The 12,619-nt window shown below is 43.3% G+C and overlaps 1 protein-coding gene across 1 annotated transcript; it reads right to left on the bottom strand.

The window, feature by feature from the left end:
* Positions 1-8,059: 8,059 nt before the first annotated feature.
* Positions 8,060-9,964, bottom strand: ptger4a (prostaglandin E receptor 4 (subtype EP4) a; the record flags this gene model as incomplete). Its single annotated transcript, XM_083644967.1, has 2 exons — positions 8,060-8,650; positions 9,170-9,964. 2 exons carry the CDS (start codon positions 9,962-9,964, stop codon positions 8,060-8,062), a joined length of 1,386 nt encoding a protein of 461 aa, XP_083501093.1.
* Between the last annotated feature and the right edge of the window lie 2,655 nt (positions 9,965-12,619).

Here is a 12,619-nt window from a genome sequence, read left to right as displayed (position 1 = left end):
AAGCCCTGATGATTTACCAGGAGGCGGCCACCAAACTGGGCCCATATGTCAGCTGGATTAAACCAAACTCATGTAGCTACATAGGAGGTGAGCTCCTTTACCTACCTAGGGTCTACCGTTACAGTTAATGGCAACCTGAAACCGGAGATCGATCGTCACGTATTTACAACACATCAGTTCTTTCCATCCTCCTTTACGGAGCAGAAACATGGCCTCTCAATAAGACCTTGGCCGATAGAATCGACGGCTGTGACAGTAGAGCACTACACACCATAGAGGGCCTCAAATGGTACGACAGAGTCTCCAACATGGAGCTGCAGGAACGCATCCAACAGCCACCTCCCTCACGCACACTGCCCTGGTATGGCCACGTCAAACGACCCCCCCTAAACACCCTACTCATGCCATCCTTCATTTTGACCCAAAAGCATCCAGCTGACAAGATGGATCGACATCATCACCAGGGACCTGCACCAATGGGGCCTGTCCCTGACTGAAGCTGAGCCCATAGCGCACTGGATCGATGCAGATGGAGAAGACTGGTGAACCTGATTTGCTCTATGCATGGAGAGCAGGAGAACAGATGATGCTGATTGATCATTGACACCAAATCAGTTGACACGACATCCTTTTCACAGTCAATAATCATGTTCCTCATTCAACAAAAGATAAACAGTTGCTGTAAGAAAAATAAACCTGATCTGCCAGAACATATTCAGGTTGACCTATTTGTGGACATGTTTGTTGACATTTCATAGCTCAAGGATGATTAATTACCTTCCTTATATCACATGGCCAAGCGCTGTGGACGCCAGTCAGTCTGTTTAGATGATAAAACCTGTCTCAGCTTGAGTGAGACAGCAGCAAAGGAACTGAATGCATGATCAATAGGGAGAATGATGAATTTGACAGGTGAAAATAGGTGTTTATTTTTTGACACTTTAAAGTACATTATTGTTATGAGCTATTATATGAGTGCCGACATTTCTCATTCATCACTTGTTTTGCATTGGTAGAAATTGGCTCCTTGAGCATGTCTTTAAGTTGTAATATTTGTATTTTGGCCTCTCACTGATTTTACTATTGCTTTATTGTTCTTATTCTGTTGTATCTAAAGATCTGTGTTCTTTTTGTATTTATTTGTGTTTCTATTACATTTTGATATTCTGTTTTACTCTGCCTTGTGAAGCACTTTGTAAACATTGCTTTTATAACCTACAAGATAGATATACTACAATCGACATACTCAACAGCGAACAAACTTTGACCAAGATCCTGCAGACAGAGAGAGAGAGAGAGAGAGAGAGAGAGAGAGAGAGAGAGAGAGAGAGAGAGAGAGAGAGAGAGAGAGAGAGAGAGAGAGAAGGTCTTCATGTCCCAACATCACCAGAATCTGTCCAGGAAAAGATCCACAATAGTTGTCTTCGCTCCACATCTGCAGTCCTTCAGATCCTGACGTCTTTGGTAGTCTTTGCCTGCCGAGAGCACACTTAGAAGACATCTGATATACTGTGTCTGTGAGTAATGGCACTTGTTCCTCCGTTCCCAGTCCCCCTGGTGAAGCACTTACATTAATGTTGATCCATGCCGCTGACGATTAGCGGGCCCGGTCTGGGCAGTTGGAATGAGGACGGCATCTCGTTGCCTTTAGTGCGGGGGTGAAGAACTGAACGCAAGAATCACAGCTGGATGCAACTCAAGATGGAGAAGCAATGACTTTTTAAATAACACACACACACCCACACACACACACACACACACACACACACACACACACACACACACACACACACACACACACACACACACACACACACACACAAAATACACATATCATGCACAATATTCAGTGCTTTAAGGATAATTTGCTCATTAGATGCTCAGAAACACTGTTCTTTCACTGTTACTTTCGTGCCCTTCGTGAGTCACTGGCTTCACATGAAAACCGCGTCAGGCCGTCCTGAAGCAGCTGATTTGTGGCCTGTTGTTGTTTTATCCTGCTAGCCACGGTGACCCCTCCACTCATATGTCTCTGCTATAGCATAGCCTCCATAGCCTATACTGTAAGGCTTGTCTAGTAGTTTACCCGAACATTCCCACGCTTGCCATTGGATCAGAGAAAGACCTGACAAGAGAGAGGCCTTTAAAAAAAAATCCCAACACAAAAAATATATAAATGATTTTTGTAGCACCAGCAGCAGGCCTATAGAGAGGGAACTTGCAGAGAACAACAATTTTGTGTTTTATACTGTGACTCATAGGCATATTTGACCTCATGCCTACTTGTAATTAATGAATTGGTTTGATAGATTTATAGTCACTACTATTATAATAGTCATGCTACAAGCATCTGAGTTTGAGTTATGGGGTGCCAAAGTCTTAAAGAAACATACCAGGATGTACCCGGCATTAGAAATATCGACATTGCTCAAGAGCCTCATTTGTTAGAGTAGCTCAGTGTGTGCGACTCAGTCATGTGATTCCTTGGCACAGCAGCAGTTTCTCTATCTAGAGAAGTTCTGTGGTTAAATCCGCCTGTTTGGAAACAAGTGATTAATGGCGCGGAGAAAAGGCAGAAGGAAAGTCTGCACAGCGTGTGATAGTGGATAATTATTAATTTGAGAAGTGAATGAGAAACATACTCGCATTAGGCAGCTGTGGAAGACTGCTGAGCGGGGAGAGACGTTGGCAGGTGAAGCGCTGCAGGCTGGGAAATGCTGCTCGGTTCCAGTATGTGTGGACATGTGACTTGTGTTGCAAGGCCTCTCCGCAGACCTGAAACAACTGCACTTTCTGCTGAATCGTGATACAAACATGCGTTTGTGTTGTAAAATGGGCAGCATAGCTGTGTTTTCTGCTCATTTGCATACACAAAACAGGTAATAGTGGCTGCACACACACTGCATTATGGACTTTGTGCAAGTGAGACAGTAAATAATTAGTTATGTTTCCTCTGTTTTCCTCCAACTGTACTCAGGGTTCGCAGATTGTGCTGTATGGACGCCGACCAAGCCAGAGGGAACACTGGGCCTCAAACCTGCAACCGTCATGTTGCAGGCAGGGAATCCACTGCAATTCCAAGACGCCCACTGTGTGAAGTACTTTGTAAATTCAAAACAATGTTACAATTTAGTAAATTGTAACATTGTTTTGAAAACTAAATGAAGTTTGTTATTATTATATGAGGATATATGACCAAGATCCCAAGAAAATCAGATATACACAGCATGTTCCTTAGCCAACTGAGCCACCAGGACACACTTCACTTTAAATTATGATAATGGTAACTGTTAATGTTTCATGTGGATGCCCAACAGCTCTTACCTCAGTAATACGTAGTTCATACAAACAATTAACCATTTCTGGGCAGGTCTGAGAATTACATGGGATTTGAGATTTGTAGGATTGCTGAGTCAGCGAACTGTAATTACGCATGTTCCTCCTCTGAATGTTTTCACCTAGATTATGGGAAATGCAATTTGAATGGACCCACGCATAAAAACATGCAATCTCTCTCTTTCTCTTTCTCTCTCTCTCACACACATACACATACACACACACACACGCACACACACGCACGCACGCACACACGCACACACGCACGCACGCGCACACACACACACACACACACACACACACACACACACACACACAGACACACACGCACGCACGCACGTACGCACGCACGCACGCACACACACACACACACACACACACACACACACACACACACACACACACACAGATTGAGAGAAAGAGAGGTATGTATGTACACTTTTGTGAGTGTGAGTGAGACATGGAGATGAAGAGAGTCCTTACAATACAATCAATCTACCCATTGCTTTCTTAAAATATACATAATGTAATTACCACTTGTAATCTAACAAAGATCTTGTTTGATCCTCTCCCACCCAAAGGCTCAGTGTCGTTCGTTTGATCAAATCTCTTTCATCACAACGAGAAAGAGCCTCTTGAACCTGTCGGGTCAAGATGCAGAGTAACAAATCAGGATGAATATTTGAAAACCTGACATTGTGTATGTGCTAATCTGACCCACATATTCTTTCATTTGGAGTTTTTGTTGTTGTGTAAATACAGCACTTCAATCTAATGGGTTTTTTCTTAAGGTCTATGAATGTACACCATGATTACGAGACAAACACACACACACACACACACACACACACACACACACACACACACACACACACACACAGACACACACACACACACACACACACACACACACACACACACACATCACTATCACCATGCTTTAATCTTTAATGCTTTCACTGGTATTTGACTGAACCAGTTTGTCTGACACAACTCTGGAAAGAGTAGCCGATACACTTCCTGGCAAAAAGCTGTCCTAATAATCTCTATCTCTCATATCTGGTTTAAGAGTTTGCAAGTAGGACGTCCCAGAACAAATTGATAAAGCCGTTACTAATCTAGTTTTACTCAGAGCAACAAGGCCAATAACAACAAGACTCAGATTTTGGTTGTGTTGCACTCTTAGAACAACATTTCAAATGCAGCTCAAAAGCATATTAAGAACAATAAAATAATGTAAAAAAATAAAACCCCTAATATAGGAAATTCCTACTTCTGTGTCTGATTGACTTGTCATTCACCTCATGTGGTTAAGTTTTCCCTATGCTTTGACTAGAATTACATAACAGTGATCTAAGTCATTAATTAGCTGCTGATTTTGTGGGAACCGGCTGTTGTGTATAATTCTGCTTTAAACCCTTTGAAACAAGTCTCTCTACATACTGTATATTTGTGTGAGACTTAACAGAGTCAGAGGGCTGACTTCCTAGCCTGGAGCCATTCGCCGTCCACGAGCATGACTGAAGAAATGGTTATGTTGCACTGAACTGGGCTGCATCAACATAATATAGCCTATAATATGAATAAAGTCAAGCTAAAGGAGCCAGGTTTTACTCCACAAAAATACAGTCTTCTTATTTCTTGTTTACACCTGTGGTCGCATTTGGAGTCAAGCAAGCTGTCAAACCAAGCAGTGGAGCTCTCTGTTCCCAACGTGTTAGCACTCAGGTCATATTGCTTCACTGGCATCAAATGGAAAAAAGAAAACGGGTAATCTTAGCACTAAGGTGCTTGAAGGTCATGTTCCCTGCTATGATTTGGTCTTAATCTCCCTGAATTACATTTCTCCAATTTCCCCCATCTCTTGAGGGATAATAGTACAAGCGCTTATGTCATAGTCAAGACCTTTATCACTGTCCCTGCATCAGGTGTCTCCGGTGTATTTGTCTTGTGTCCTTCTCAACTGAGGGTGACAGCAGCAGCAGGTGTTTTCTGTGGTTTATCAGTGTGCAGAGAGGTGACAGAGTGTATGTTGTTTATCAGTGTGCAGAGAGGTGACAGAGTGTATGTTGTTTATCAGTGTGCAGAGAGGTGACAGAGTGTATGTTGTTTATCAGTGTGCAGAGAGGTGACAGAGTGTATGGACACTGCTGATGCAGAGCAGACATGTGTTTCCTCCGTTATTATGAATGGTTCATAGAGCTGCACTGCCATGTCTCTCTTATAATCCCTCACCAAATTCTAATATATACAAACATTATCAGTTTTTATTGATAATTTGTCATTGCTTTCTTCTCACACAGACTGTAAATGTCTGCCTCATTGGTTGCCCATCTATACATCTAATGAGGTATGGCGGATTCTGGTGAGAGGGAGGAGTGCCAGAATTGAGAGGATAGAACGCTCGCTCCATGAAATGCAACATCCTGCAGAGTCACCACTTTTCACAGTTTAATTCAATTAATAGTGTCTGTTCTCCCCAGAGTCTGGAGGTTTCTCTCTCTTTGAGCCTTCTGTGCAACATCATGTTTGCCTAAGCTGCCGCATTGCTTGTTTAAGCTTAATCACATTGAATTGGAGCCATAGATTGTGTTTATTGTTTGAAGCTCTCTCTCAGCCAGGTTTCATTCCTGGGAAGTCTGCTTCTTCTCCATCAGAGTATCTCAGGATTCCAAGATTTGTGCACTTCCAGAATCATTATTTAGTTGAGTGTAAACTCTGGAAAGTGGGAGGCTTTCCTGCTCCTCCCAGGGTCGTTTGTCCGTGCTAATGGGGGTCATGAGATGATCTCGCCAAAACAGGAACTTGGAAAATAAGAACGTGTGAGAAACCCGCTCATATATCAACTTCCGCTTTATGTTGACATCATATAAGGACATGTCAAATGCTGTGTTTTTGCCGTGCGTCTAACAAAATCTAACAAAACATGAAAAATATGTGGGTGGTAATTTATTACTGCATTATAATACATATGCACACATTCTTATTCCTAAACACACAAATACTGACAACATTGTATCTAATGCCCTGTTAGCACGAGGATTAAAAAATTAAACAATTAAATTAATAAATGCTGAATATATCACTTAATTCATTATATTTATATAATTCACATTTTATTTTCTTGTAAACTGCTTATATCAACTTTATAGAAAGAACACCAAAATTCATATATTTTATTTTGTAATCTGCGGGGGGGGCAGCTTTATCAACATTTATGCACATGATACCATTAACACTGACAAGAGAAACAACAAAGGCAAGACTGTAGTCTGTGATATTAAGCCTCACTCTTGAGCTGCTTTGTGAAGGAGGAATACATGTAGGAGGCAAAGCTGCTGGACCTGTGAGGAAACAATGATCATTTGGTGGAAAAGGTCAGATAGCCTACATGAGTCCAAAAGTTAAATCCCTCATATGTTGGTGAAATAGCAGCAGAAAGTGTCGATTTAATGACATCAAGAGTTTAATTCAAAGATGTGATGTCCACGTTTTGAAAAATGAAACGCATACTCTTACAAAATTATTAATAGAAAAATAAAAACAAATAGTTGCTAATTAGTCCATTGTTGACAAAAGGATCACGTTTTCACAGCCTGAATATCTCTAGAGATACAGAGCTAAACTCAGACTACACCTTTTTAAATTGATACACGCTTTTTGTGTTCGTGTCCTGGTTCTCTGCATACTCACAGTGGGAGATTAGTTGCTGATGTTCACAAATATTGATTCCGCTACTAATAAATGTCTAGTTCAAATAATGTGTGAATTCATTTTTAGGGTGGATTTTCCCTTTAGAGTTATGGTGTGATTTACTCACTAGAACCTTCTCTTAGAGAAGAATATATTTTACTGTCCACCAACTTTGCACCAGACAGACATACTCATAGCAGTGGAAATAATCTTCTGCATTCCCAGTCAGATGTAAAAGGTTTGGTATTAGTGGTGTGAACATGCATTTGCCAATCTCTTTAGGAGTATGGCGAAGGATTCATTGCAGCCTCACTGTAAGATGGAAAATGAAATTGTATAATTTGAGATGACATATGTGTGTGTATTCCAGGGCTGAGGAACAAAAACGTGGGTGCGCTCCAAGAAAAGAATACTGCACTGTACATTAGTCATGGAACTACAACCTGTCCTTCACAGTAGCTACTGTAGCCTACAGCAGAGCTGGTGAAACAAATTGATGCTTACTCAGCAGTAGAATGGCAGCACACAAGCCAGCGATTACTCATGAGTATCATATTCATAACACCCTTTAATTTGCCATAGTGACCACAAGCTTGTGACTCAATTATTCTCGACTACTGGCCTCAAGGACATTACAAATTCAAGGTTTCCACAGGGACTGAACAAAGTAAATTGAAATACCGCATAATCACTGATGCTTGAGTCACGAAAAAGTTAGTCATCTCTAATAGTAGCAACGTGTGTTTTGGGCAAAATGACAAAAATCATAAAATAGTCATAGATATTCATCACTGAGGTAGCTGGGTGCTGAAATGTATAACAAAGAAGAACAAAGCTCACACTACTTGTTTCTCTCTTGTCATTTCTTTCTTGCTATGCCGGACTTCACAAAGGCACCCTTCCTTTCCTTTTTTATTTTTAATGTGCCTTTCCCCTCATGTTGGAGAGGTTTCACAGATTACTGTGTTCATTATCTGCCTCTGAGCAGTCTGAGAACGCTCTCTTCACTGAGAGTTTCACATGAGAGAACTCAGATGCATTTCTCCTCCACTGTCTCGGTACTGAGTGACACCTGAAGTGATTGGTCTTTTGGGCACGGCTGCAAAGCAATCACAGCTGACAGGTCCTTGATGTCCTTGGTCATATTCGTCCCCTCTCTGCTCTGTACCTCGGTGCTGCCCTGTTCGGACGAATATGAAGCTTCAGAGTCTCTGACCGATGAAGGTCGGGAGCCATGGAGTCCTTCCATGTGGTGACAGCTTCCAGTGAACACCTCACTTCCTTCGGGCAGGTAGAGGAAGGTCTGGGAGGTGCTGGTGACGTCTCGCAGGTCCCGGGACGCCAGGGAGTGAGAGTCCCTGGCAGAGATGATGGAGGAGAGTTGATGAGCATCTATACATTGGAAGTTTCCCTGTCTCTGCTGCCTCTGTGCTCCGATCTTACAAAAGAGGCACTTGGTTTGCTCAATGAGCTTGAGAAGGACGGCCTTACGGAGCAGGATGTAGATCCAGGGGTCGAGGATGGGGTTGAAGGAGGCGAAGCGTATTGCTCGTAGATCAGGGTTCTTGTCTAACCGCAGCTCCACTGGAGTCTTATATAGCTGGTTCAGAAACACCTGTGCCTGCAAGAGAAGAGTAAGTGGTTAGAGGGTGTGTGTGCATGTGTGTGTGTGCACACCTGCGCGTGCCTGCCTGCCTACATGGACAGGTGTGTTTGTGTGTGTGTGTGTGTGTGTGTGTGTGTGTGTGTGTGTGGGTGTATGGATGGATGTGTGTGTGTGTGTGTGTGTGTGTGTGTGTGTGTGTGTGTGTGTGTGTGTGTGTGTGTGTGTGTGTGCGTGTGTGTGTGTGTGTGCGTGTGTGTGTGTGTGTGTGTCTAACAGTAAGAGGCACAAATGAAAACATGAGAGAGTAGGGAGAAAGTTATGAAATTCTGTTCTAGCACAGAAAGGATGAAAAGTTATGTTTCTCTCCATCCAAACTGAAAACTATCTGAACTATCCTTCCACTTGGATTTGGGAAAAATTGCAAGAGCATGGTCCCTTATGCAAAAAGTTTGCATCTGCGCGTAAAAGTACTGTGCGTAAAACCTGCGTAATGGGTGAAATTCCATCACACGGAGCTGAGAAAGGAGAACTTACAACAAGTGGAATGGAGCAGATGAGCACCACTGCCGACGTGCCTATGAGCAGAATAACCATCTGAATCTCTGCGCCAGCCAGACGTCCAAAGCTGCGGCTTCTTCTCCTCGGGTCCACGTCGCGCCCCAGATCCGTTCCCAACGACATCCTGCGAACGAAGCGCCGGTGCATCCGGATCAAAGCCCCGCACACCAACACGTTAAAGATCACGGTGGCGAGAATGAGAACAGAGCTCAACCCGGCGTACATGTAGGAAAAGGCTGCATCGCTGCTCACGTTGCTCCTCCACTCTATAAAGCACCAGGTCTGCGGGTATTGCTTCTTCACCTGTCCAAACCCCATGCTCGGCAAAGCGCAGAAAAGCGCGTTGGAGATGTAGATCGCCAGGAGCGTCAAGCTCGCCAGTCTTTGGTCAACATAGTCGTTGTAGAAGTACGCGTGGTTTATGGCCATGTATCTCTCCGCCGACATCGCACATATGATGCTTAGCCCCGCCAAAGAGAAGAAGAGCAAGGTGAATCCGAAATACTGGCAGAGCGGGTCCTCGCCCAACCCCTCACCGGGCCACGACCCTTTCACATAAGTGGCAATGGTGACCGGACTGGCGAGCAGAGTGCCCAGCAGGTCTGTGAGCGCCAGTCCACACACCAGCGTGTAAAACGTGGTCTCTTTCTGTTCTTTGCGCGACTTGCACAAAACAACGATAGCGATGACATTCCCGACCACACCGAAGATGAACATGATGGACGGTATGGTCGGGACCATCGTCCTCCCTGTCATCGAATGATTGCTCATTGTAGTGTCCAAACCAAACACAGCCTCAAATCTTCTGTAACGAATTAATTAATGCCAATATTTCCATTCCAGAACGGGCAAATTATTACCTCTCGAAAGGAGCCAAGCGAACATTATTAAAATGGGAAAAAGAGCTTGTAGGCTATCTATTTTCAAAACTAACTTCTCCACACTTTCATCAAACTTCAGTGAATCCATGCGCTGTTGCTCCAGTCAGCAGTGTCACAGCAGCAGCTGTCTGCTCTGCTGTCAAGATCCCCAGCTAGGCAAGACAGGACACGATTTCACTCACTCACCAGGACAGAGGTAAGGCAGTCAACAGTCCGTTGACATGAGTGACTTCATTCAAATGTGGCTCTTCCTTCAAGTTCCCCTCTGCAGTACTCACTCAGTCCCGCCCCTTCGTTGCACGCTCCCACCGCCACTGAGCTCACCAACTGCTCACACAAGAAAAGGCCTTGGGCTATTAGCCCTCTAGAGAGTACAAATAATTACAATGTCACAGAGGCTATAGTCAGAGTAGCTTAAAGGCTCTTGAACAAAACCATCAATAATACATCTGAAAAAAGACTACTAACTCAAATTAAATATTGAGAAGAAAACTTTTAATCCTATATAGTTTCAGTCTTAACATTATGTGATCCACACTCATTTTCTAGGGTGGAGACTCTGGGGACGATGCGCCATGCAGGGTTGTGACCAAACTTGTCAACTCATCCCATGTCATCCACATCGATTGTGGGCATGACATGACATGCCCCACATCATCAGTGGTTGTACAGAATCCCCCCACCGGCTGGCCTCACCTGATCAGTCACACCTGGGGCCCTGATTGGGCCGCACCTGGGCTCAATAAAGGACGACTGATTGGGTGAAGCTCAGTGGGCTCCAGCAGTGGAGGAGGCTGCTTTGTTTTTCCCTTGGTGTTTGCATGTACAGATGCATCGTTTGAAGTAAGTTGTGTTAGTTATTTCCTTTGTGTATTGATTTCATGCTTATTTGACTTAGATTGATTTGGTTTTCTTGCTTAATCGAATCCTTTGTTAATACCTTGTTTGTCTTATAGGCCTAAATCATCTGTCAACGTGAATATCATCAATCAAGGGATCTGTCTAAATAAAAACCCTTGCATTTTGTTCCTCTGAGTCCTCATTCTTACCGATGCCCCACTTGCTGAGGCTACACCTTTAACCAACGCCACTAGTAGTTTCTACAGTGGTTATGACATCATCTTTAATGTCGCTCAGTGTTTTCCAGTTGACCCTTGCCCCGCTGCCCGCTGACCTCATCTCCGTCAGGGATTGGCTATTTAGAGCGAAGGGTCGAAAGGCCTCAGGTGCGCTCGTATTGAAGAGGTTAACGTCGCTCAGTGTTTTCCAGTTGACCCTTGCCCCGCTGCCCTCATCTTCGTCAGGGATTGGCTATTTAGAGCGAAGGACCGAAAGGCCTTACCGGTATGTCTGGGTTGACCATGACTGTTGAGCTGAAAAATATCTGCCCCCAAAATCAGACAGACGAATCTCGGCAGCGAACTTGCCTGAGTGACATCACTGATGACATCATCACTGATGACATCACTCACTGATGACATCCCAATTGCACATCACTGATGACATCATCGGTGCCATAATCAATAGAAAAGGATGCTGATGTCATGGCTCATGGCTCTGAGCCTAAAAACGTAAAATATCTGTTGTAGTAAAAACGTAAAATATCTAGGCTGTAGAAAGAAGGAAATCCGCCCACGGAGGCGATCGGAGCTGGGGAGATAAATGTGCTTAGACAGACAGACATTTTGTGATTAATTAATTTCAGATTATAATTATATTAATAATAATGTTGTCAATGTCACTAATTAACATGTAGGAGTTTTGATTAGATGACTACAAAAAATAAATCCACTGATCTCTTGTCTAAGCTCTTCTTCTAACCATGGAAATCCAGACCCTTATGCACTATTAACACCTTTGATTGACAGCATTAGCAGGTTTTGTTTTGGCTACCTCTATCTCGCACATAAGCGGGTGAATACCATCTATCTGTGTCCATCACTATCATAGAGCAAATAAACACAGCGGCCTGGAAAGAGGCAGCGATAACACCTGGCTACATCCTTGCCTGCATGATACAAGGTCATTCGATTTCTGGATTCTGGATCTAATGTAGGCTTATACATGTATGTAGGCCGGGAGCCAGGTCCAGCTCTCAGGATGTTTTCTGCTACCTTTTTTCCACTATTATTTCCTGTTACCCATTGGGTCAGGCCATCACAAGTTCAAAACAACTACCCTAACCCTCCAGCAGTTTAGTCGGAGTACATTTTCCTGTTCCAACTATTTTGGGTAATTTACAAAGGGGATTGCAATTGTTTTGATGGATTATTTACAAAACATTATGTAGGCTATATGGCAAAAAAAAAAAAATGCTATTCTATTTCTTAATGAAAACCCCATAAAGCCTGTCAATGTTTTCCTTTTTTAGATGCAGAATATCAAATTCTGTGACAATACCTCTAAAAAATGTATAATGGCAATTTGATGTGTGCTTTTTTATGCTTGGAGTACAAATCAACTCTTCATAGTCATGTTTTATTGTTTTGCAGCCCCTCTCTATACACACACACCCACACACATACACACATACAGTATACTGTGT

The sequence above is a fragment of the Poromitra crassiceps genome (genome assembly GCF_964638095.1).
Source record: "Poromitra crassiceps genome assembly, chromosome: 10".
Lineage (NCBI taxonomy): Eukaryota > Metazoa > Chordata > Actinopteri > Beryciformes > Melamphaidae > Poromitra > Poromitra crassiceps.
This window is presented reverse-complemented; position numbering and strand designations above follow the sequence as displayed.